Below are 27115 nucleotides of genomic sequence, written 5' to 3' on the forward strand. Positions count from 1 at the left end.
ACATGTTACCAAACCAATAAATATAACATTATTAGGTAAGAGACTTAAAAAATATCTGAATGAAGGATGAATAAATGTTATTAAGATGAACTACATGTGAACTTTCAGTTTAAAAATATACTTTTAAAGAACAGAATTATCAAAAGCTTCCATTTTTACTACTTTCTCCTCCAGTAATTATCTCTTATGTGATAATTTGATAAGCTCTAGGAGAATAAGAAAAAGTCCTTTTAGAATTCATGAGAGGTTTAATCAGGTAATTCCAGGACAGAAAAAAACCATTAAAATAAAATCTTATGATAATCATCTGGTATGTCCAATGACATGGGTATGATGTAACAAAAATGGTCACAAACTTATAATGTATTATTTACATTATATACTCAAAACTATCAAGCTAGTTAACTGTATCTGAGGAGACACATTACGACATAAGTTAAACAGTTTTTCATTGTTCATTAGAAAGAATGCAGTCAAGCTTTTAATGGAAATAATATACAAGTGAGGCACTTTTGAGGTCAGAAATAGAAAGCAAATGACACTACACACTGGAAATGTTCACAAAATCTATGTGTATTTTTAATACAAAGACTTTTCAACTCGTTTATTCTTGAAAAATTTCAAAACTGACAACTGATGCAATTTAAGAAGCTTTCAGGAATAATGGCTAGCATTTCAGTGTACCAAAGCATATGAATGTCTTATAACCACCTGGCTGCTAGGCAAACAGTACCTAATACCTTAAAGCCTTTTTTTTTTTCTCTTTTGGTTTATGTAAATCACCTCAGGTTGTGTTTGTTTTAAATAAATTCATTCTTTATGTCTGTCTCACTGCAAAGGACCTCATGGTGCTATTATCATGATTTATAGACTTTTTTAGTGCAAGAATAGTGCCAGTTTCTAGTGCTTCCTCTTACACTTTGAAATGTGATCATGGAAGTCAAATCAAGAATGAGCATAATAATCAGTAAAGAATCCTTGCCTTTCAGGTAACTAAAGTTTTCTAAGTTTTATGCAGAAAAAATGTTACACTTGCTTAATGCACCTCTGGGCTACAATTAAAAACCCAATTTAACACATATTTCCAAGTGTAATCACAAAATCGAACATAAATTTCAATACAAGAAATATCCTTAAAATTCTTTACATTGACCATTTAGAGGAAAGCACATTTCCTGTCTCTAGAGACTTACATGCACATTAAGAAACATTTCTGTGCCATTTAATTAAGGGGCAAGGGAGAAGAAAAGAAAAGAAAAAGCAAGACTTACCCAAGATATCAGATGGCACTACACACATGAATTGAAAGTGCATTTACATTACTTCAAAAGCTCATTTTAGGCACTGCTGAATAACCAATGAAAATATGTAGTTCAAGTTTTTCCCTTTAAATTCTAACCCCACCCCATCATCATCTCAGAAACATACACACAGCTGGGGGCAGTGGCTCACGCCTGTAATCCCAGCATTTTGGGAGGCCAAGGTGGGTGGATCACCTAAGGTCAGGAGTTCGAGTCCAGCCTGGCCAACATGGTGAAACCCCATCTCCACTAAAAATACAAAAACTTAGCTGGGCATGGTGGTGGGCACCTGTAATCCCAGCTACTTGGGAGGCTGAGGCAGGAGAATCGCTTGAACCCAGGGGGCAGAGGTTGCAGTGAGCTGAGATTGCACCACTGCACTCCAGCCTGAGCAACAAAAGTGAAACTCCGTCTCAAAAACACCAGAAAGAAACGTACACACACACTCTTTCTTAAGTTGTCATGATAAAATACAGGTGTGATTATGTTTTCCATGTTTTGAGAATTATTTTAAAATTCTCCCTGACTGGCAGAAGGAGGAAAAAAATACCATTTTGGTAATGGCTTTTGAGAGTTAAAGCAACTGGTTCTATAAATGCCTCAGTACATCCATTAAGTTTGATTGCCAGTCCCAAATATCTACCAATATTTTAAAACAGGATATGTAAGAAAAAAAGTGCTTAAAATCTTTCAGCAAGCCAACAAGACACATTAGGAAAATAACCATTTTACAATTCCTTTGAGATAGTTCTTATTCCTGGTTTCCCTGGTAGAGGTGGTCACCACATAAATAGCCCTTTAATGGTAGTAGTGATGAACCCTGTTAGATCCCTATTGCCATCTCATGTCTCTGGCCTGGAAATCATCCAGTAGGTGGTGCTGAAGCTCCACATGACATATTTCTTCAGAAATCAAATGATGTCCCTTTTCAAGCCAAGAAAAATATCATTTAAGAATTATCGATTCTGAACAAAACAAGTTCATCGGACCAGTCTTGCCTGTCATACCATTTAGATGATTCCATTTTCAATACTATTACTGAAGCAGCTGTCTTGAGCCATCTGCTTATATCAGATAAAAACAAAGAAAAGTTTTAGAGGAAAAGCCAATTGGCAGTGCTGAATCTGTACAGATAATGAGAAAATGTTCCTGAAGGTGCCTATACACATGTTTAAGAATCAGTGATTTAAACTACCCATTTGCTTTCACAAAGGAATTCTAATTTACTCAAAAGAAAACTTCCACATAGGGATTCAGAGAACATTATATCATCAGTTAGTCTTGTAGACTGATTTAGAAACTGGGTATGTTAACTATAAAGATCCAAGGTAAAATAAAAACCATTTCATCACCATAGTTTTTAATGAAGAAACTTGTTTAAAATTGTAAAGGAAAAAATGGGAATGGGACGGCAAAATCTTAGCAGCAAAGTGGTTAAACAAATTGAAAATATTAATGCACAAACATTAAAATATTAAAGCATATATGTTGCATATAAAATACAGTACAGAACCAGGAGTTGCACTATACTGATTAGTGCTTAACAGAAGAAATGATTAAATTTGTTCCTCCCAGAAGTATATACACAGTTCATTTCCACAGCATTTTCCTATAGAGCCAGCAAGTTATTTTCTTCAGTAATTCACACCTTGATCAAACCTGAATTATAAACTTAGCACTTACAAATATGAAAATTCATTCACAAGGAAAAACAGTATTTCCATTTCACCAATAAAAATTTTGAAAGTTAACAGTCTATTCTAGGAAACCAAGCTTAGCTGAAAACTTCAGGGATGAAGATCATCTGTTGTAGCAGCATTCAAATATATAAACAGTAAAAATAAGACTTAAAACTGCTGCTACAGTGTCATGTTTTGGATTTAGTTCATCCAATTGATTTTTAGTACAAAACTAGAAATACCCTCTTCTTCATAACATCTATAGTTATCAATATATTTTTCTTCTTTTCAATGTGAAATAATACTTCAAGATGATCTATATACACAATGTTGTCAGTTCAAGCTGTCATATAAATATAAATGCTTTCTTAAAAAAAGTATTTTACAGACAGATAGTGTTATATACATTGTTCCATTTGATCTGGGGCAAAAGAAAAAAGCTAACACAAGCTTAAGTGCGATATATAAAAAGAACGATACATAAATGACGTTTAAAAACCTGCATAGAAAATGAGCTTCAAATGGTAGTGTGATTTTAATTTTTATCACCTCTGAAACTTCAAGCCATTAAAAAAAAGGCACACTTCTCAACTGTATCCCTCTAAGGGAATGTTCTTAAAGAACCCTTTCCTTGGTTAGAGTTTTAATGTAACACTTAAGAAAACAACAACAAAACAAAACAGACAATTTGACTTCAAGGTACTTTAAAGTTTGTTGGAACATTTATCCAACTATTTTGTAAATTAAACATCCAGTAATATAATGCTCTGCAAAAGAAATACATTTATATGTACAAGATACTTCATTTACAATGTTGGATTAAATACTTTCCTGGGATAGTTTAGCACACATTTTAACATAAAATAATTTTGCTTTTGGCCAGTTTAAATAAAAATAAAATGTAACTGATAAAAAGTTATCACTGTTATGTAAATAATAAGCACTGAGGATTAAGCTAAAAAATTAGTAACACAGCTGAACATATTCTGGTTTAGCAGAATGATAAATGAAGATCTCAAGAGGAAGCTTTTACACTGACTATCCAGTCAAACTTTCTGCCTTGTAAAACATTTGTAAATGCAATATAATTTTTTGAAGGAGGAAACTCTGAAAGAAAACAACTTGCTGGTTGAATACCACAAAAACAACTAAAAAACTTCACTTTTTTTCTATAATGTTTGTTTACTCAGTCTCTTTTATATAAAATAAGTGTTACGTTCCCATCAAAACATTAGACAATTACATCTGTGCTTTAAAAAAAAAGTTGGTCACTCAAGGCTATTAGAGTATTTTTAAGGATTTTAGATTACCAGAATGTACAGATATAACTCAATATAAATTGTAGCCAAAGAGAAATAAGGATGAAAATATCAAATCATTCACATGGAATAAAAACATTATTAACTAGATGAGTTAAATATTCAAAATATATGGAATGTGACAGTAGATATACATATATATATATCTACTTCAGAACTAGGAAGGGGAAGAAAAGTTTAATATGTAATAATTCGTACCTTACATTTAGTTAAATATAAACATTTGTTATTTATACATAAAACTGCTTTCAAAAAACAACTAATAAATGATTTAGTTGCACTTGTTTTACTTCTTGTAATTGCCAAGTGTTAACTTTTCTTAAATTGAAATCAACTGTCCCCTAGTGCACTTTTATTTTTAGTTCATGTCCTAATAAATTCAAACCTTTAAAAGTCCCATCACCTAATGCATAAATACACAAAATGCCAAAAAATTAATCCCTTTTAGTTGGATCATATTTTATGCTGACTTTTATAGCCAAATAACCAGAAATGGTTTCCTTCTGCAAATACTCTACAACCTGTAACAAAACATGCCATGCACTCAAGGGAAAAGTTAGGCATGGCGTGAAACGCCAAGAACTGATGAGTTCTGCTTCCTCCATGTGTGGCCCCAATGATACCAGGCAAGATTCCATATTGCTTGCCAAAAGCTTCCACAAATCCAAGTTAGCTAATTCCTGGAAACAAAGATTTTAAGCTCATTTTGGCACTGGACCATTTCATCCAGCAGCTTTATGTTTCCCACCACAGCAACCACATGCCTCACCACAGCGATGGCACATTCTCAAAGGGACGTAGCAGCACATACATGGTACAATGAAAGACAAAGCTACCAGGGCTAACCATCGCAAGCAGAACTTGTCATCGCTAGTGTCACACGAACAGGGATCAGAAAAATCTCCCTCTGAGTCTGACATACAATGATACAACATGCTCTCTGCACAGAGCATGCAACTAACTTGATATATGCATCTTTTAATAGGGTCTGGAGCATCCTGACATTTTCCCCTGACATTTTCTTCATGATTAAACCTTTCCTGGCAGTATACGCAGCGAGAACGTTCACCATCCTCTTTTCTTCGTTTTGACTTCTTAATTTTTAATGAGGAAGGCTGCGTCTTAAATACCACAGAGTCTTTAGGTGAACTTAACTTAGTCTCCTCCCCACAAGAGTACAGATAGTCTGATTTTTTACTGTCTGGTTTAGAAAACTGAATACTGGAATCAGCATCATCTCTTTCCAAGTCATTTTTCCACATGTCAGGATGTCTGTAGTCTGCATAGCGACGTATTAAGATATCTCGAGGGTTTATTCTGACAATCTCATCCTCATCTTGAAAGCTGACATGTCTGATTGATTTTAAAGGGACCTAAAAAAGAAACAGATAAAAACTGCAATGAGGGCTATGATGGTTAATTTTATGTGTCACCTTGGTGGGGCCACAGTGTCCAGATATTTGTTCAAATATTATTTTGGATGTTTCCATGATATGTTTTTGGGATGAGATCTACATTTCAATTGGTGGACTATAAGCAAAGCACAGTACCTTCTGTGATGTAGGTGGACCTCATGAAATCCACTGAAGGCTTTACTAGAACTAAGACTGAGCTCTCCCTGAGCAAGAAGAAATTCTGCCAGCAGGGTGCCTCTGGACGCAGACTACAACTATTTCTTGGGTCTCCAGACAGCCTACCCTGCAGATTTTGGATCTGTACCTCTACTATTGCATGAGTCATTTCCTTAAAATAAAATCCGTCTGTCCGTCCCTCCATCCGTCCGTCCCTCCGCCCGTCCGTCCCTCCGCCCGTCCGCCCGCCCGCCCATCCGTCCGTCCGTCCGTCCATCCATCCATCCATCCTGTTGGTTCTACTCTGGAAAACCTTGACTAATACTGATTTTAGTGTCAGTATTAGTCAAAAGTGCGGTGTCACTCTAACAAATACCTAAAAATGTGGAAATGGTTTTGGAACTGGGTAATGGGTAGAGGTGGAAAGTATTTTGAGATGCATGTTAGAAAGAGCCTTGAAGAGACTGTTGCTTCTAAATATGGACTTTAAAAGTGATTCTGGTAAGCTCTCAGACGGAAATGAAGAACATGTTTTGCACACTGGAAGGAAGGCAACCTGTGTTAAAAAGCAGCAAATAACCTGGCTAAATTGTGTTCTTGTGTTTTTTGGAAAGTAGAACTTGTGAGTGATTAACCTAAATATTTAGCAGATATTTCTAAGCAAAGTGTTGAAGATGTAGTCTAGTTTCTCCTTGCTGCTTATAGTAACATTCGAGATGAGAGACACAAATTGAAAGAAGAAACTGTTAAGCAAAAAGGAATAGAATATGAAGATTTGATGCGTTCTATGTCTACCCATTTGCAATAAAATGAGAAAGCATGTTCAGAGAGAATATCTAGGGTGTGGTTGGACAATCACATGGTAAAACGAAATGCTGTCAATCTGGATTGAAGGGGACAGAGTCAGGACAAAATGAAGGAAGACTGTTGGACTTCTGGAATTCTACAGGATGGGCCAAGGAGGTAATGTGAAATATGACTTATCTTTCAACAAAAGGGAAGAATGAGCCTGAAGGCAGGCAGTTTTCTCCTCAGTTCCAGAGGGTGGGGTCAATTCCTCAGTGTCAGTGGGCCAGGCTGTAGCAGCCTAGAGCCCTGGGGGCAATGCTGACACCTATAGCTGAGAGGGTGGGGCTACCATTCCAGTGGGCCCAGAAGGCAGAACATTAAAACAAAAAGGATTATTCTTAATCCTAAAATCTTTTTTTAAAAAATCTTAAAATATTTTAAAAAGTTTAAAAATCTAATGGAATTATTGTAAGGTTTTGGAATTGCTTGGGACCCATGACATCTTTCTTCCATTCAACTTCTCACTTTTTGAATAGGAATGCCTACCCTGTACCTTTCCTACCATGATATTCTCTAACCTATCCTATTACAGTATTTGTACTATGAAATTACAAATTTCACAGGTTCATAGCTGAAGACGAATTTTGCCTCAAGATACATATACCTCGTCTTATCCACACTTGATTGAAAGATGTTATTCGGATGAGATTTGGGACTTAAGAGTTGATGCTGGAATGGGTTATATCTTTGGGGCTGTTGGGATGAGGATGAATGTATTTTGCATGTGAGAAGGGCATGAATTTGGGGACAAAGGACAAAATGTTATGGTCTGACTTATGTCCTCTTCAAATTCATATGTTGAGGCCCTAGCCTCCAGTAATGTGACTGTATTTGGAGACAGAGCCTTTTAAGAGGTGACTAAATTAAAATGTGGCCCTTAGGAGAGACTTTAATCCAATCTGACTGTTTTCTTTATGAAGAAATTGGGACACACAGAGAAAGACACCAGGGATGTACGTGCAGAGGAAAGACCACGTGAGGGCAAAGTGAAAAGGCAGCTACCTGCAAGCCAAGAAGAAAGTACTCAGAAGAAACCAAACCTACCAACAACTTTGATCTTGGGACTTCTAAGAATTTTAAGAGAATAAATTTCTGTTGTTGAAGCTACCCAATCTGTAGTATTTTGTTGTGGGAGTCCTAGCAAATTAATACAAAGACATACATGTTTATACCTTTGGTACACAAAAGTCTCTGAAAATGACGTAAAATACCCCTACCTCCACATACCTTCTGGGAAGGTTGGCTCTTTGAGGCCAAAGAACAAAATTAAGTCTTTTGACTCCTTCCATCATCCATAAATGCAGGCTTCTAACTACACAAATTTGTATTTTTAGCTCTAGTTCCTGGACATAGTGACTAGTCTACTACAAGTAAGCATCTGACTCAGTTTGGGGCACACTTCTGGTCCCCAGATATATGGAATTAGGGTTAAAAAATTTTTTAGGTCTGAGCTAAGGGTGGGGTGACAGATACAGTTTATTAAATTAACAATATATAATTCCTTTTGGTCCTATCTGATGAAAAGCTCCAGCAATCTTTTAGACTCAAATGAGAAGTCTGGAAAGTTTTTAACTAATGGCGTTTATGAGCACATATGCAGCAAATTTACACAATGAAAAATTTTCTAGTACAATTCAATTATATGGAGAATTAGAAAGACTAGAAAACTTCACCTATATACTAATTAGTTAAATTCCAAATCAGAAGAAAAACTAACATTACTTACCCTATTTTGGGACTTTAGGCTTCCACATTCCTTGGATATTTGCCGCTGTACATATTCCATACTTCTGCTCTGAATGTCCAAGCCTGGCTGACCAAATGTTATCTAAAATACAAACAATTTCTACTTAAATGACACAAGAATTTTACTTTTAATGAAACTATGTACAGTGTATATTCCAAAACCTCATAACCTATTAGCAGTAAAGTTTTCAAAACGGTTTTGAGAATAAAATATAATTATTTCCCCCCACCTAAAACACAAACAAAAACTGTAGGTCTTTTCTTACACATTTAAACTTTAACAAGTAACGAATACATAGTCAAAAAAGTACAAACAACCCAAATACTCATCAACTAATGAATGGATAAACAAAATGTAGTAAATCCATAGAGTGGAATATTATTCAACCACAAAAAGAAATAAAGTAGTTACACATGTCACAATAATGGTTGCCAGGGGCTAGGAATAGGGAAGGAGTGGCAATGACTGATAATCAGTGTGGGTTTTTTGGGAAGTGATATGGAATTTGATACTGCTGCATAAGCTTGTGAATGTAATAAAAATCACCAAATTATATACTTTTTTAAAGGATGATTTTGTGGTAGGTGAATTACATAGCAATAAAAAAATAGGAATCTTTAGTGTCCTGATACATTTACAAGTGTTTGAATTGCAAAGCCCATTTCAGACCTAAATTACAGCTAAAATGTATGAATGTTTAATTTTAAAATTTTATGATGAAAATTCCAATATACATAAAAGGAGAGAATAATGTAATGAATCACCACAGGTCTATTATCTAGCTTCAGTTATCATCAACATTTTGGCAATCTTGTTTACTTCTTATTTTTCCAGATAACTTTGATCCAACTCCTACTGTTATATACTTAATAAAAACTATAACCCTGAAAATAGTAATACATGCAGATAGCAAAATTTTCAAATAGTATAAAAGCACATGAAGTAAAAATCTTCCTTCCATCTTAGACCTTTCAGTCCCAGTTTTAAAAGCTATCATAAAAAAAATTTTTTTAGTCTATTCTTCCAAAAATTTTTACACATACACATACACACACACACACACACACACACACACACACACAGCTTTAAAATAGGACCCTTTGTACTGTGCCCTTGGTTTCTGCATTTAATGATACAATATGGAGGCCATTCTATGTTTATAAGTAGAATATGTAAGAATTTAGAAATTAACAAGAGGAAATAACTATGGATTAAATGGTCTGGGAAGGCATGAAAGGAAATGTGACTTGAAGGAAACACAGAATAAGCTAGATATTTGGTCAAGTGAAAAATAGAAGAACATTACACAAAAGGAAGCAGAGAGAACAATTTTCTTTCCTGGTAGAATACAATGACCTCAACTAGTATATTAAATATGTATTTCTAATAACTATTTTAAAGAGTAAAAATGTCCATTTTCTCACCACTGTCTCAGAAAAAAGTCATACACACCACTTAATACACACTTTGAAAACTACCTGAGTCAATAGGGTATCTGAATATTAGTTCTCTCACACAATCTCTAAGTGAAAAGACAAATAAATGGACAATATTGACTTTTCACACTTACTAAAACAGATGTGATAAGTTATACCCAATTAATTTCTGCTTTTAATATCCTCAAAATTTGGTACTTTTGCTATAATCTTCAGGAAAATTTATCAGCTGAAAAAGTCGTAAGAGATGCTTCTTCAAAGCTGGTCACAATTAAAATTTTAAAAGGATTCCATTTATAATAAAACAATAAAAATGGTACAAAGAAATAATCCTATAAAATATGTATTATCCTTTCACAAAGAAGAAAATGCAAAGTTTTATGTAAAGATACAGAAAAGAGCTAAACAGAGGGATATATCATATTCACGAATAAGATGATAAATTATCCCCTAAACTAATATACACATTCAGAGCAATTCAAATATAAACCATAAAAGGATTCGTCACCAGATTTGACAAGCTGATTCTAATTTTTTTAAAAGGGTAAACAGCCAAATTGGGGGGGAAAAAAAAGATCCAAGAGGAATAACAAAGTTAGGCACTTTCTCTACAAATATTAAGTTATTATAGAGCTACAGCATTTCTAGAGTAAAGATGACAATGTGGCACTAATGTCGATTAGAGACATCAGAAATACTCAAACATACACAGCAATCTGACGTGACGGATATGGTACTGCGTATCAGTGCAGAGAAAGGCTCCAATAAACAGTGAGGGGACAATTAGTAACCTATGTGGAAAAATAAAATTTGATCCCTACCACAGAAATCAATTTAAAGTGCATTAAAGACAAAGCTTTAAAACTTTTAGATTAGGAAGAAAATCTTTAAGATAAGGATAGGGAGGGGGGGTCTGTAAAAATAATAAAAGATATCATAAATTCAACTGCATTAAAATTTATAATGTCTGTTCACCAAAACACCACAAAGAGTGAAAAATAATCACAAACTAGGAGATACTAGCTGCAAATAAAACACAGAAAGATCTGAATCCAGAATATACAGACAAGTGACACAGAACATTTGATTACCTAGCAATCAAGGCCATGTGAGAGCATGCAGTTAAAATCCATTTGTAAAGGAACAATCACAGTTATTTCCAAAGTCTTTCAAATACTCAATACATATTCCCTGTACACACGGTACATACACATCAATCCTAAAGTCCAATTTGTCCCAGAACCTTCTGTAGCACATCAATGTCAAAAATCCAATGCTAAATACTCTAAAGAAACTCACGCACATGAATAGTTGCGGACAAGAAAGTCTGTACTAGCAGTATGCCTATAACAACAAAAACCTGAAAACAACTGAAATATACAATTGGGAGAATAAAAAGAAACAAGTTTTAGAACTATCAAGGAAAACATGAGAATGTCAGACAAAAACAATTCCAGGAAATAGTTACCTCTAGGATGAAAGCAAAGGTATAGATTGGGGGTGTTCCTGTTTTAAGTTGTTTGGTGGTTTCTCAAGTATTCAGTGAATATATTCTTTTTTATGTATTAAACATGTCATAAATCTCTGACATACGCTGTCATATTTGTCTAGAGTGAAATGAACCCGGTAATGTGAAAGTAAAAGAAACTGAGTTAAAGAACTACATAATGGCTTCCAGGCCTTTAAGACTTTGAAACAATGTATCTATCCATCCAAAAGATTTTTTTTTTCTTTTTTGAGATGACGTCTCACTCTGTCACCCAGATTGAGTGCAATGGTGTGTGTGGCTCACTGCAGTCTGGACCTCCCTGGCTCAAGCAATTCTCCTGCTTTAGACTCCTGAGTAGCTGAGACTACAGGTGTGTACCACCATGCCCGGCTAATTTATATATATAAATTTATATGTTAGAGATGGAGTCTTGCTATGTTGCCCAGGTGGTCTCAAAAGCCTAGTCTCAAGTGCTCCTCCTACCTCAACCTCCCATTGTCCTGGGATTGCAAGGGTGAGCAACCATGCCTGGCCTCAAAAGACTTACTAGCTCTTCAAAGCATTAAAAAACAAGTCAAAGACAAACACTGGCAATGCCTATTGAAGCTTTACTAAGGTAACTAAGCTAACGCTGTTGACAATGCTTTATGGGTCCCATCTCTGCAGATCTAGTGAGCATATGCACTACCGGCCTTTTGTTTTGGACTATCTTTTCAAGGACATCTGTACAGTGAAACCCTTGAAAGACACAGTGTTTCCCCTTTGGAAACAGGCTTGTTTAGTGTCCAGTATAACAAAGACCGTATCTCCTTCCTCAGCAAGTAAGGCAGGCTATTGAACTGCATTAAAAGTCATTATAAAAGACTTGGCTTCCCTAAGTTCAGGGTTCCAAAGCTGGGATGCAAACCCACTGAGTGGACAACGTATTTCTGAGCATCATTCCCACGGGATTTGGAGGAGCAAGGGAAACCAACACAAACATGAAGCTCATGCTACTATTGTACTGTGAAGAATAACAAAGTCCTTTGTCTCTGACTCAGCAGCCATGTCTTCTAGCAGCATTCATAAAACTAGTAAGTTAACTTGCTAGCTTACTCTTTACAGTTCAGCAAGGCAACTGTCTAGTCCTTTTGGCAAGGTTGTTCCTCTGTTGTAGAAAAGGACCCATCAATTTACCCCAGTTGAATGTTATTAAACATTCAAAGGACATAGTTATTTTGTTGAAATTTTACACTCACCAAGCTAGCTTTCAGTGATGATCTCATAAAGACCTATTTTAGGCAGAGAATGTGTTAATCAGGCTACTACAAGTAACTACAGTCCTCAGGACTGTTGAAATCAAATTTTATGTTCTGATTTTCACATATCATTTTCTTAAACTCGAGATTACTTGAATCTCTGAAAATGACTTTAGTCCTAGTATCCTAAGAAAATAAGGTGTCTGGTCTGCAAGCTGGGGGCCAGATTCTGTACTATGGAAAACTCATCCAGTGAGGCCTTCTGGGTCACATACAAATGGACAACTGCTACACTATCCTAACAGCACTGTGCTGAATGGTACTGTGTTTTATTCCTATTAAGAAACTTCTACAATATTTCTTTACTATATGTATAGCTACGGTCTACTGCAGCTTTAAAAGAGAAAACCATTCCATTATAATTCCTATTAAATTGAGAAGTTCACTGATTATAACATCAGCAAATGTGTAAACATCTAGTTATGCAAATTTATATAATATAACCCTTGCTTCTCTAAGTCACATCAATCTTGGAGATAAGAAAAAGTATCAATTACAAGTATTATTGTTCTATTTATTTGACATTTTTCCTAAGTGCTTTATATATAAAAGATTAATTATTTAATATTTATAACAACTCCAGGAGGTAGATACTGATATTATACCAATTTACAGATGAGGATACTAAGGCACAAAGAACGTAAGTAACTTGTCCAAGGCCACACAGCTAGTAAGTAAAGAAGCTGGAATTCAGACCCAAACAGAATAGGCTCTAGAGGCCATGTCATAATCCCAAAGCTAAGAGCTGTCTGCCAGATGTTGTTCACTTCTCTCTCTCTAGTTATTTAGCCCTTTTTGTGCTTTCTACCTGATAACTACATTCTTCAACCACCCCATCATAACAACCATTACTATTTTGGAAGAAGAGTTCAGTTCTTTTTCCCCATCAATCAAAAGAACACCTTTAAATGTATAGTTTTCAGCCAAAGAAGGTAGGCCAAATAAATTCCCTGGGCCTGGGATGAGGAATACTGGTATATCGTAACATCCCTGTGTTACATTCACCGTGTTTTCTTTCCCTGCTCAACTGTTTGAATCAATGACTTAGTTCAGGATATGCATACTTTACCTCTCTCCTACGCTGACATGAGTTTTTCTGCCCACTCAGTATGTGGGAAAATATTTTGTATTAAAAACTGTTAAAATGAGTATCTCCAGATTCAAATGTCTCATAGGATGCCTGGACGTTTACAAGCAAATATGACTCCTGGTGGGTTCATTTTAATATCCCAAAATCTCTAGCGAAAACATGCAGATTGCTTTTAGCCTTTATTCTTGCAATTATTTTGCTCAAGGTAAAACTGGCTTGCAATTTTTTCCTTAATTTTTCTTTAATTTTTTATAAAATTTCATAATAAATTTGGACAACATACATAAACTACAGATAATTTTTAATCACTAAAATTAGGTAGTTTGCCAGTTTGTTGTGAGGATTAAGAGTTATATAAGTAAAGCACTTAAAATAGTATCTAGCACATAGTAGTCACCAGCTATGATAAAAATTAATAATAATGATCAGTGAAAAATAAAGTTACAGGGAGCCTGGGAGACTTACCCAGAGACTTTTACAATCCGTGTCCACCTTGAATAATTCAAACTGTATTTGCTATGGTATGAGAGTTGCTGGAAGAAAAGGTCCTAGATGATCTAGAAGGTTTTTTGTTCTCTCTCTACCCACTTTTAAGACTTTAGGACAAGAATAGTAGGGCCCACAATGCTGAATTAATCAAGTTTGAATTTCATTAACTTTCTGTCTCCATAGCAAATCCGTAACTCTACCTAAACTTCACTTGCACTTCTCTCTTCTCATGCAATTCTCCTGTCTTTACAGTCTCTGTTGTACCCTTCTCTATCAATTTCTCTCTGTCCCGAATCTTTTAATTTCTCCACTTTCTTCATCTTATGACCATATTCATTTATTGACCCTGCACCCCTCGAACTCCATCTATTTGTTAAGGAAGGCTTTTGCAGTCAAGCTTCTAGAGAAGTGGCTAGCAAATATCATCTTTGTTTCCTCTCCAGTCATGCACACCTCTTAATCCCACTGAAAATGTGGTACAGTTATCAATTACCTTTATAGAAATGAATTTCAATTTTATTGGGGCATTTTTGCTATAAAATATTAATTAACTACTCCATCATTTCCTTTCCTTACTCCATCACTGCCCTCCCCAGGCTTCTGAGACACCCTTTTCTGGTTCGCCTAATGTGACTGCTCTTAACTCACTGACTCAGTATTTAGTGATTCCCTACTGTTAATAGTTTTAAAATAGAACATAGTCTTCCAAAGTAATTCTAACTGTCCCCATAGCTTCAATTTTCATTCTCTGATAATGATTTCCAAAATTTATCTCCAGTCTTTAACTCTCCCTGAGCTTCAAACAACATTTAAAGAGCCACTGGCTGAAAATTCCTAAATCTGTTCAAAGGCATGAAGTCACAGATTCCAGGAGCTCCATACACCCAAAACAAAATACATAACCTAATACCTAGGTATAGCATAATAAAACATCTGAAAACAATAAAGATATTATTTCTTAATAGGAAGGGTAGAAACTTCTCAATGGTATTACATTTTTTAAATTGATGAAAGAAAATAAATTGTAACAGAATTCAATGAAAAGCAAAACATCCTTCAAAAATGAAGGAAATAAAAGATTTTTTTCAGATAATGAAAAATGAGGTTCAGCAAGCACCAATAAACAGCAAATGATCCTAGATGGAAGTATAATACATAACGTATTGAAGAATGTCAAAAGTCATAAAAAGGTGAATAAACCTAAATGAATGCTGACTGTTTAAAATATTTTGGCAAGGTTTTAAATTTTATAGAGATAAAAGTTTGTAATAACAATTACATAAAAGGTAAAAAGGAGGTAAACTGAGTTAAGATACTGTAGATCTGTGCATTATCCTGAAAATGGTAAAACACTAATACAGGATAGATTTTAAGGAGGCAAGATACATTTGTAATAACCACTAAAAATACTGAACAACTGTATTACTAATTAGCTAATAAAGGGATGAGAATCAAGTAACTATATTTGAATAAGCACAGTGAAGGAAAAAAACACAGCAAATGGGGCAAATAAAAAATGAATAAAATGGTAGATTTATATCAATAATTGTGGTAAAAGTAAATGAACAAAATACTCCAATTAAAAGACAAAGACACTCTGGGGAAAAAAAACCCAAACCCAACTATATATGGTTTAAAAGAGAGGTCTGAAATGTTGGAAGTAAAAGGAAAAATACAAACAAAAAAAACTATTGTGAAAGTGCTAACCAGAAGAAAATTGATGTAATCAGACATCAAAAAAGTATTTGTAGGCAAGAAGTATTACTAGAGACAAAGGAGGGTATCTCATAATGACAAAAGGATCAATTCAGCAAAAAGGCTGCTATACCCAACTACTAAAATGTGCATTCTTTTGAATGTACATAAAACACTGGGCCAGGGGCAGCCGCTGGCTCACGCCTGTAATCCGAGTACTTGCGATCCGCCCAAGTGGGTGGATCACGAGGCGTCAGGATATCAAGACGCATCACTGGGCGTAACATGTGAAACCCGCTCTCTACTAAAAATACAAAAAATGTATGGGCGCATGCGTGCCAGCGCCTGTAGTCCCAGCTCTACTTGGCGGGAGCTGGAGCCAGGCCGAGAATGAGCATGAACCCGGAGGGCGGGGAGCTTGCCCAGGGGGGTGGGGAGGCGGTGCGGAGATCCACCACTGCACGCTCCAGCGGCTCAATAGGGGGGGAGTGGAGACTCGCGTCTCAAGAGAAAAAATTCTAAAAATAAAAGAAAAAAAAATAAAACAAAACAACAACAACAAAAAACACTGACTATATGCTGGGCCATCAACCAAGTTCCAACAAATATCAAAAAAATGAAGTCATACATGAAATCATCTTTATTTGTAACATTAAAAACTAGAAAACCCCAAATATTTAGAAATTGTTCCGTTTCTGAATAATGGTAAAAATAGGGCATATCATCATTTTGCCAATGATAGGTAGTGGAAGCAGAGTAGCATATGGTAGTTTACTCCTTTATTCATTCTACCTCTGGTATGTCTAAAATTTTCCATTAAAAATGAATAAACTAGAAAATATTGTAAAATGTGGATAGAGGAGCACTGAAATGAAATTTTATAGCCTTAAATACATACATTAGAAAAGAAAGAAAAGAGGGAAAAGCTGAAAACAAAATCAAGAAACTAAGCTTTCATAAGAATCTAAAACCAAGAAGAGTAAAGCTAAAACTTAATAGTGTAGGCAAATAGAAGCAGAAATCAATGAAATAGAAAACAAACATTTAAAAAAGTAAAAAATCCAAAAGTTATCTTCGAAAAGGCTAAAAATGATCAACTCCTAAGCAAGAATAATCAGAGAGAAGGCACATATTTTCAATATCAGCAACCAAAATGGGATATATTTATGCCAATGAACTTAAAAATTTGGATGAAATAGACAAAGTTACTGTAAACTATAACTTGTCATAGCTGACACAAAAAGAATTAGGAAACGTGAACAGTCCTGTGTCTGTTAAACTAATTCCACAGTTCAAAACCATCTAAAAAAAAAAAAAAAAATCCAGGCCCAGACGGCTTCACTGGGGAATTCTACCAAACCTTTAAGAAAGAAGTAACAACCAATCTTAAACTCTTCCATACATGCAAAAAAGAAATACTGTCCAACTTATTTTATAAAGCCAGCATACCCTGATAGCAACACCTGATAAAAACATTGTAAGGGGCCGGGTGCAGTGGCTCACACCTGCAATCTTTGGGAGGCTGAGGCGGGTGGATCACGAGGTCAGGAATTCGAGACCAGCCTGACCAAGATGATGAAACCCCATCTCTACTAAAAACTACAAAAAAATTAGCCAGGTGTGGTGACAGGTGCCTGTAATCCCAGCTACTCGGGAGGCTGAGGCAGGAGCATCGCTTGAACCCAGGCGGTAGAGGTTGCAGTGAGCTGAGATCATGCCACTGTACTCCAGCCTGGGCGACAGAGTGAGACTCTGTCTCAAAAAAAAAGGAAAAAAAATATTATAAGGAAGGAAAATTACGTTTATCTCTTTTATAAGCACAGACATAAAAATCCAAGATGAAATACTGACAAATTCATATGCTTGAATGTATATGTATATATGTATGTATGTGTGTATAATGAATATATCACATGGCAACCAAGATGGGTTTATTCCAAGACTGCAAGGTTGCAAACCAATGACAGCAATTTAACAGAATAAAGGAAGAAAAAAATAGAATCACCTCAATTACTGGGGAAAAAGCATGTAATAAAAATTTAGTTCTGTAAGAACAAAAGGTTATCCTTAATCTGATAAAGACATCTATAAAAACATATAGTAAACACATCATAATTAATGATAAATATTGAAAGTTTTCCTGTGAGATAAGGGGTAAAATAAGAATGCTTGTGATATCCCCTTGCTCAATCACTACACCCATATAGGACTTTATGGTATATATGTTTATTGTTTCACTCTGGATTTGATTCGTTATAAATCAAATTATCCTGGTTTTTTTTGTTTGTTTGTTTGTTTTACTGTGTCTGGTAAAGGGCAGATGGTTTTAATGTTCTCATCTAAGACATCATCCAATTTCTACACATATAAACAACATGCTGAAAAAATACTTTTTATCTTTTTACCTGATTGGCTTGGCTTTGCATGTAGACTCTTCTGGCATTCAGATCTTCAAAGGGAGAAGGTCTTATATTTGAGCTTCTATAAGGCTCACTGGTAACAACTGTCTCTTGCTGAAAAAGGTGATCCTTCACTAGAGAACTGGAAGAATCCTCTTCAGTTGCCTATTGGGAACAACCCTCAACTCATTAGTTGCCAGAATAAAAACCACCACCACCACAAAATAAGATACTAAAAATGTATTAGTATTTAGCAAGTCAGTAAGTATATCTCACTGCCATCACTATGAATTGCAATTCCCAAAACTCAAATGTATGTGGTTAGAAAGCTATGTCAAAATACAGTAATATGAACTTTTAGAAAAATTCAACTTCATGAGAAAAACGGGCTTTCTTATTAAAATAACATGAAGAACTAAAAGGCTAACCATGTCATGTAGAAGAGCTAATTATAATAATGCTTTTAACTATAATAAAAGTGATAAATGTACATAGAAAATGCAGATATTATTAGGAAGAAAACACAAATCTATGTTTTATTTTGCAAGTTAAAAAAAAAGGTTCCAAGAACTCTGCTGTTGATAGTGAGTCAAAAGACAGAAGACAACAGTAGTCTATTACTGTGTTGAATGAGTGAATGAATAAATTAGCCTCAACTTGCTGATTATGCAGGATTTAAATCATGCACTCTCACTACTTAGGTTGGGAGATATGCTCAATAAATGACACTCACTAAAGACATGCTTTTAAAATGTCATAAACAATAATTTATGTAAAATAAATGTTAAGTAAGTAAAATTTAGCACACTACAAAACACAAAGTCCTGGAAGGGCTTTGTTTCATTTAATTTTTTAAAGAAATGGGATATTACTTTTCCCATCACTGTGTAATTATTTAAGAAAAAAGCTGATACCCAAGTAAAAGTGGCTGAAACACTTTCACTAGCTTATTCTAAAATAATTCAGAGCAATCACTACAGGGCTAACAATTTTAAGGGTTCAAACCTTCCATAAGCTTTTCTTCTTAAAAGATTTAAAAGATTCTGTTGGTGCTACTTCTAAAATTATCAAATAAAATTCAAAATGACTAAGATATTTTAAATGTATAAATGCAAGTTCTAGTTTTGTTCTAGAGAAAAAATAGCCTTGTCCCATTTAATTCCTTTGGCATTCAATCTCTCAGTCAGAAAATCACTGTAATACCAACGCTATTTTATGACACTGGGCTATCAACAAGGATATAATAATAATTAAAAATGCTCTTGAAACTCAAAGCTGTTATTGCATCAAGGAGTAGGCAATTGAACTATTAAAAATATATCTGAGAATCTACTGTCACTTAAAATTATGTCAAAACTGGCTGCTATTTTTACCCAATTTTCATAACAGCTGTCCCAACGTGTTGTGACAGTTGCTGATAAAATATTGGAAAAATGTTGCCTAAACACTGATATCCAGCAAACATGCTTTCAAAATACATAATCAAAAGTGGGAAGAGTAGAAAACTTCAGGAAATGTATTTGTTTCAGAGATTTCTGAAAATAAATGACTCAAATAATTGTCAAAAATCATAAGCAAACTGAATAGAAGAAAATACTGGGGAGAAAAAAAAATAGGTGAGAAAAGATCTAAGTTAGAATCTTGTCGTACTTTAACTTCTCTAAATCACAATTTCTTTTTTTAGTTTTCTTTTGAAACGGAGTCTTGCTCTTATTGCTCAGACTGGAGTGCAGTGGTGCAATCTTGGCTCACTGCAACCTCCGCCTCCCAGGTTCAAGCAATTCTCTGCCTCAGCCTCCTGAGTAGCTGCGGTTACAGGCACCCGCTGCCACACCAGGCTAATTTTTTTTTTTTTAAGTAGCAACAGGGTTTCACCATGTTGGCCAGGCTGGTCTCAAACTCCTGACTTCAAGTTATCCACCCGCCTCGGTCTCCCAAAGTGCTGGGATTACAGGTGCACAATTTCTTTTTATTACAAATTGAATAGCTGCCTAAACAATCTCAGGTTTGGGATACTCAGGAGATTGAAAACTATAAACAAGTGTAAGTTTTAGGAGTAGTATCAGTGAATTACAAGATATTGCTTTTAATTGAGACTTTTTTTGAATTAGGTTATCTTTTACTAAATTATAACTGAGAAATCATGTTAAAATTATAAATTAAAATAAAGCTGACTTAAACAAATCTGCATATGAACAAACTTAGTGTCTTGCTGTAATGAGCTGGGTTATTCTACTTATATCCTATAAATTAAACATTAACACATTTTACTTTAAATAATACTTTTTAAATAATAATTTTTTAAAGAAAATATAACAAGGGTTTGTTGCTTCATTAAATTGTGTGTAATATTTAAGTAACAAATGATTTTTAAATGTTTACCAATGTACCTGGAATTAACCTATTAACTAGGAATAGTTCATATTGCACAATGAATTTACAGATACACACCTAAACGGGTCTCAGCGAATAAAATAACCAAACCATCATTCAAGTGGCTGATATGGCAAACAAAAGACTGTTTGAAAATGCAAAGTATACAATCTACAATGAAGTATATATTATTCATGAATTGTAAGAATCAAATTAACATTTTAGAGAATCCTAAACTAGAAAAAAAGTATCTTCCTACTACCTAATTATCTCTTTCAGTAAGTTAAAAGTTTCAATGCATATTAAATTTACAAGTTTTTAAAAAAGTGGTGATAAGGAAAACAGGCATACTCATTCATTGCTAATTCTACACACAAAGAAGTAAAATAAAATCTGGAACAACTCTTTTGGGAAAGCAATTTTAATAAACTGTACGAAAAGCTTTTAAAACATTCACACATTTTGATCACTTCTTGAATCCGGCAAAGAAAAGAGTACTAAAATGGAAAAGCTTTAGGCACAAAGTATTTTCTCAGAATTATTATTTGTTGTTGTTTTAAAGTTTTTTTTTTTTTATTTCACTAGTTTTTTTGGAGAACAGGTGGTGTTTGGTTACATGAATAAGTTCCTTAGTGGTGATTTCTGAGATTTTGGTGGACCCATCACCTGAACAGTGTACACTGTACCCAATGTGTAGTCTTTTATCCCTCACCACCCCCACCCTTTTCCGAGTCCCCAAAGTCCAACGTATCATTTTTATGCCTTTGTGTCCTCATAGATTAGCTCCCACATATGAGTGAGAATGAGTGAGAACCTATAACGTTTGGTTTTCTACTCCTGAGTTGCTTTACTTTGAATAATAGTTTCCAATTCCATCCAGGTTGTTGCAAATGCCATTATTTCTTTCCTTTTTATGGTTGAGTAGCATTCCATTGTGTGTGTGTGTGTGTGTGTGTGTATACCACATTTTCTTTATCCACTCATTGACTGATGGGCATTTGGGCTGGTTCCGTATTTTGTAACTGCAAATTATGCTGCTACAAACATGCATGTGCAAGTATCTTTTTCGTATAACTTCTTTTCCTCTAGGTAGAGAACTATTTTAATAGTAAAAGAAACAACTTAACCATGCCATAATAAGAGAATGGTGAAGCAAATTATGATATGCCCATAAAGTGAAATATGGTGTTGTCATTTGAAATCGGGTTTGAGAATAATGTAATATACAATGTAGGAAATGTTTAGTGTTAAAAACTCAGTATATAAAATTTTATTTACAGTATTATCACAGTCATAAAAAGATAAGAAGTTAGAAGGAAATAAAATGAAGGTTAATACTCCTTGATAGTATGATTAATTTTCCAATTTTGTAAGCTTACTTTTATATAATTTTAAAATCAAGGTACTGAATACTTTCTCCCTTACTTTTGATATATAATCATTTTATATTTTAAATTATTATTTTAAACTTTATTGGAGGGGTAACTCAATGAGACTCTTTTTTTCAATTTGTTTATGAATTAATATTATTGCTAGAATCAGACAGGTTTAGCATCAATTCTATTCCTGTTTTGCCTTTCTTTTTCAAGAGACAGGGTCTTACTATGTTGTCCAGGATGGCCTCAAACTCCTGGTCTCAACTGGTCCTCCCTAGTAGCTGATACCACAGATGGGTACAGGCCACTGTGCCTGATAAATCATAATACTTAAAAGTATAATACAAATATACTGTACCAATGAAATCACTTTTTAGCTTAAATACATTTTCCCTCTTCATCTGAAATAATTAACTGAGAGACATACTATATACCTTTGCCCAAATCCTTCTGAATTCATGCAGAATATGTCTTTATGTCAATAAAATAATTTTCTAAACAAGGTAATCTTCTGAATATCTTTCAAATCCATTTCCTCTTCTCAATACCCACTATTCACTGTCTTAATGCAAAGCCCTCATTATCTTTTTTTTGCCTGTCTTATTTCAGTAGGTTTCTAACTGATTTCCTTGTTTCCAGCCTTTGTCCCATTATTCTTCAGGCAAATCTAATTGGTTTTTCTGTTCAAAACCCCTTAAGGTTTCCAATTACCAAAGCTTTGTTGGAAGACTGGGCACATGCTGGAGAGGACAGGGAGGAGAATAAGTATTCACTAAGGAACTCTTTTGCAAGGTACATAATTTACACAGTACATAGAAATGGGCCCTCTCTCCCTAGGAAACATGAGACTCACAAGATAAAGCCCAATTTTGTTTTCCTATGAAAGAGAAATGGACAGTAAGTACATGAAAACATACTGACCATTAAAGACACATGAAAGTATAATGCCATTTTTATACACTAGGTAAGATGTAAAAAATACATAGTAACACTCAATGTTGGCAAGGGTTTGGAGAAATAGAAATACTTTTTTTGCACTGTTGGTGAGAGTGCAATTTGACAATGCCACTGGAAAAAAGAAAAATCCATACTTTTTGACCCAGCATTTCTACTTCGAGAGATTGACTACATATACAGATACACACATACACACACGCAATCACAGTAGCACTATTTTTTAACAAAAACAAAGAAAACAAGAATCAAAATATTTTACGGCTCTACCAGCAGGGAACTGGTTAAAAATTATAATATATGATAGAATTCTGTGCAGCGATTAAAATGATATTTTCAGTATTCCCAAGCTATTGTTAAATGAAAAAAGCCAGGTACAGAACAGTCAATATGGCATGATCCCATTTGTCTTAACTGATAGAAGGATGAATTGATGTATTTATATTTTTACTTTTAAAATACCAAAAACTATTACACACCAAACTATTAATATAGTTCTGGGGAGTTAAGGCTACAACCAGGGGACTCATGGGTTCTCTAAGGAGTTATTTTATATGTATAAAGGACTATATACATAACCAAATAAATAATAATAGAACGTGTGCATTTGTCACCCAACTTCAGTGAACATAACCAATACAACTAATTACTCCTTTGTGTTTCTCCATCTTAGCACCCCCACCTGTACCACTTGGACCCTCAGCAGATAAATCCTATCTTGAAGTCATATTGTTTTTCATTTTCTTATCTTCTTTACAGTTTTACCACACATATATCCCTTAACAATATTAGTTATAAATGCTTTTGAACTGACTGATATCGTGGGACATTCTGAAACTTTTTTGCTCAATTTTTTTCAGTGAAATTCATTCACATTGACATGTGCAGCAATAATCAGTCATGTTACCTCTGTGTACCAATGATAGCTGAAATATATTGAGCATTTTCTATGTATCAGACAGTCTCAAGTACTTTACATGGGTTAACTCAATCCTCACAATCATCTTTTGAGGTACACAGCATTATCAACCTACTCCATATGAAGAGACTAAAATTCAAAGGGATTAAGCAACTTGCCTAAAATAAAAGTTACTAGGTGGCAGAGTCTGGATAAGAACACTACAATTTATTCATCTATTCTCTGCCTATGGATGTTTGGGTGGTTCTAATTTTTGGCTATTTCAATAAACATTGCTAGGAATAATAGTGTATAGGCCTTATGGTATATATGCCCAAGAGTTTCTCTAGAAGATATCCAAGAATAGAAATGCTGGGTCACAGGATATACATATGTTCCAGTTCTCATAATGAAAATGATTTTCGAAGGTGGTTTAAACAATTCATATATCCACAATGAGTGCTCCATATTCTTACCAAGACAAGGTGCTGTCATACTGTTCACTCTTATATGTATATCTGTCATTTAATTCCTATTATAATGGATCCATCTTATTAAAAATTACAAAGTGGCTTTCCTTATGTGAATAAGAAACTCCAAGAAAGAACAAAAGAATAAATGAATACACAGTCTGTTACTTAAAGAGTCAATATGCTTTCTTAATATGGCTTGTTCCTACTGGTTTTCATCCTCGTTTCTTTGCTTTACAAATATTGATGTACCTGTTTCTTTCTGTTAGCATCTGATGTTTCATACTTCTGATTTTCTGGTACAAGTCGCTTCCTCTGCCCAACAATGACATGCTTCAAATTTTCCACTAAAAAACTGTTTTATGCTTAACCTCAGCCACAAACTCATTAAAAAGTCTTTGTTGATTCACTCACAAGTTATTCACTCCCTCCTTTGAATTACCTTAAAATTACATGTATCTATCACCGTATATTCTGAGTACTATTTTATTTACATTTTTCCCATGAACCAGTGCTACATTCTGAATGTTTGTGTCCTCCACAAAATTCATATGTGGAAATCTAATTACCAATGTGATGGTATTAGGAGGTGGGGCTATGATTCAATTAGGAAGGTAGAGCCCTCATGAATGTGATTAGTGTCCTTATAAAAGAGATTCCAGAGTGCTGTCCTGTTCTTTCCACCATGTGAGAATATAGCCAAAAAGTACCACTTATGAACCCGAAAGTGGGCCCTCATCAGGCAGTCTGTTGAGAGTGGACTTCCCAGACTCAAGAATGGTGACAAATTACTTTTGTTTATAAGCTACCCAGTCAAGGGATTTTGCTGTAGCAGCTAGAACGAACTAGGACAACCTGTAAGGAGGGACTCTGCCTAAGTTTTATCCCTGGAGCATAGAACTATATGCCTGGCGCACACTGAGAATTCTATAATCTGTGACAAGCGAATATCCAATAATCAGATCACATTGATACCTCAGGAATAAATGTGACATAATAGAAAAAAAAGTGTATAAAAAGAGCTCCTTAAGCAATAATAAATCTAAACACTCTAGCTAGTTAGCTAGACAGGGTCTTGCTCTGTTGCCCAGGGTGGAATGCAGTGGCATGATCACAGCTCACTGCAACCTTGACTTTCCAGGCTCAAATGATCCTCTCACCTCAGCCTCCCGAGTAGCTGGAACTACAGGTGCACTCCACCATACGTGGCAAATTTTTTGCTTTTGGTAGAGACAGAGTCTCACTGTGTTGCTCAGGCTGGTCTTGAACTCCTAGGCTCAAGCAATCTTTCCATCTCATCCTCCCAAACTGCTGGGATTACAGGCATGAGCTATCACTCCAGGCAAAAAACATCTCTGAATAACTGTTATTCAAAGTTCAAGTTATAAAAACAATAAAAATTATTTCCATAACTATCCCTGTCAAATAGCCACTATTACTATTTGACATACATCTTCCTAAATTTCCTAATGCATGTATATGTGTTTACATGCTATGTATAATTTGATCCCATTTATATTAGTCTATCCATACAGGGCTCCTTTTCTTCACTCCTTAACATTCCATGGACCTTCCCCATATCAGTATACATGTTACACTTCGCAACTGCTGCAGAGAAGTCCAGTATTGCATATGTCATATATTACTTAGCTAATACTCTAATTATGGGCATTTACATTTCCAAATTTCTGTTATATGCATTGTAATGTACTTCTTTTTACATATATCTTGGTGTACCTGTATTATTTTAGTATTAGTTCCTATAAATGGAATTGTTGAATAAAGTATATATACATATTCAATTACATTACCAAGCTACCCTTTGGCAAACTTATGTTATCAACTAAAAACCCCTTAATTGTGTAAGACAGAGGAACCATTTCCTTACATCTCTGCCCACACTGGGTCTTATCGCTTACCTAATTTTTATATTAGGGATGTTCAACCTAAGTATAAATGTGTATAATACAATATAATATACCTACCCTAATAAAAAAAATTCAAAATCTGAGCATTATTTTGAGCCACATATCAGTGCTTAAGAAAATCTGAATTTTGGAGGATTCTGAATTGTGGATTAGGGATGCTCAACCTGTAGTAATAACCAAAACATTTTCTTAATTTGGATATGATTAAACATAAAGTGTTCAGACTTAGACAAACTTCTATTTTTTTTTACTGGGTTATAACCCCTGAAAAGTGACAATTACTATGGAAACATGAACATAAGATAAAATTAGGTGGTGGGAAATCCCAAAAATCTTCCACAAGAGCAAAAAGTTTAATAGATGATAGGCACAAAGACTGTAAATACACTGGCATGATCTCTAGTTTAAAAAACATAACATCTATAGCAGTTATATATACTCACATTCCATGCTTTTAGTACTGTATGGTGGCACAGACTAATGTGTAATGTCTACAAAGTAACCATGCCAATAGTGCACAATGAAAAGCTGTTTTTCTCTCAGTTGCTGGTATAAGAATTATTCTCTTATGGTTGATAAGTGATTGCCTAACTTTTTATTTTTCAAAGACTTCTATAGCAATTTTGTGTGTAGAGGCAAAAGGATACAGAGTAAAGCAATAAAATAATTCCAGCTGTAGCTCTTGAGCAGAACATAAGGCCAGATGACAGCTGCAGAAAAAAACAAAAACAAAGTTTGCTTCTCTCCTCCCTTT

General features: G+C 34.7%; 1 protein-coding gene across 1 annotated transcript in view; it reads right to left on the minus strand.

Moving 5' to 3' along the window:
* Positions 1–234: 234 nt before the first annotated feature.
* SPRED1 (sprouty related EVH1 domain containing 1) overlaps positions 235–27115 on the minus strand; it is a 106145-nt gene continuing 79264 nt past the window's right edge. The window contains exons 5-7 of the mRNA XM_017868162.1: positions 18369–18527; positions 8446–8547; positions 235–5672 (exon numbers count right to left, since the gene is read on the minus strand). Coding sequence (XP_017723651.1) covers positions 5022–5672; positions 8446–8547; positions 18369–18527 — 912 coding nt within the window. The 3' untranslated portion in view covers positions 235–5021. The remainder of the gene's footprint in view (positions 5673–8445; positions 8548–18368; positions 18528–27115) is intronic.

The sequence above is a fragment of the Rhinopithecus bieti genome, unplaced genomic scaffold (assembly GCF_001698545.2).
Source record: "Rhinopithecus bieti isolate Rb0 unplaced genomic scaffold, ASM169854v2 scaffold_115, whole genome shotgun sequence".
In the NCBI taxonomy this organism is placed as follows: Eukaryota; Metazoa; Chordata; class Mammalia; order Primates; family Cercopithecidae; genus Rhinopithecus; species Rhinopithecus bieti.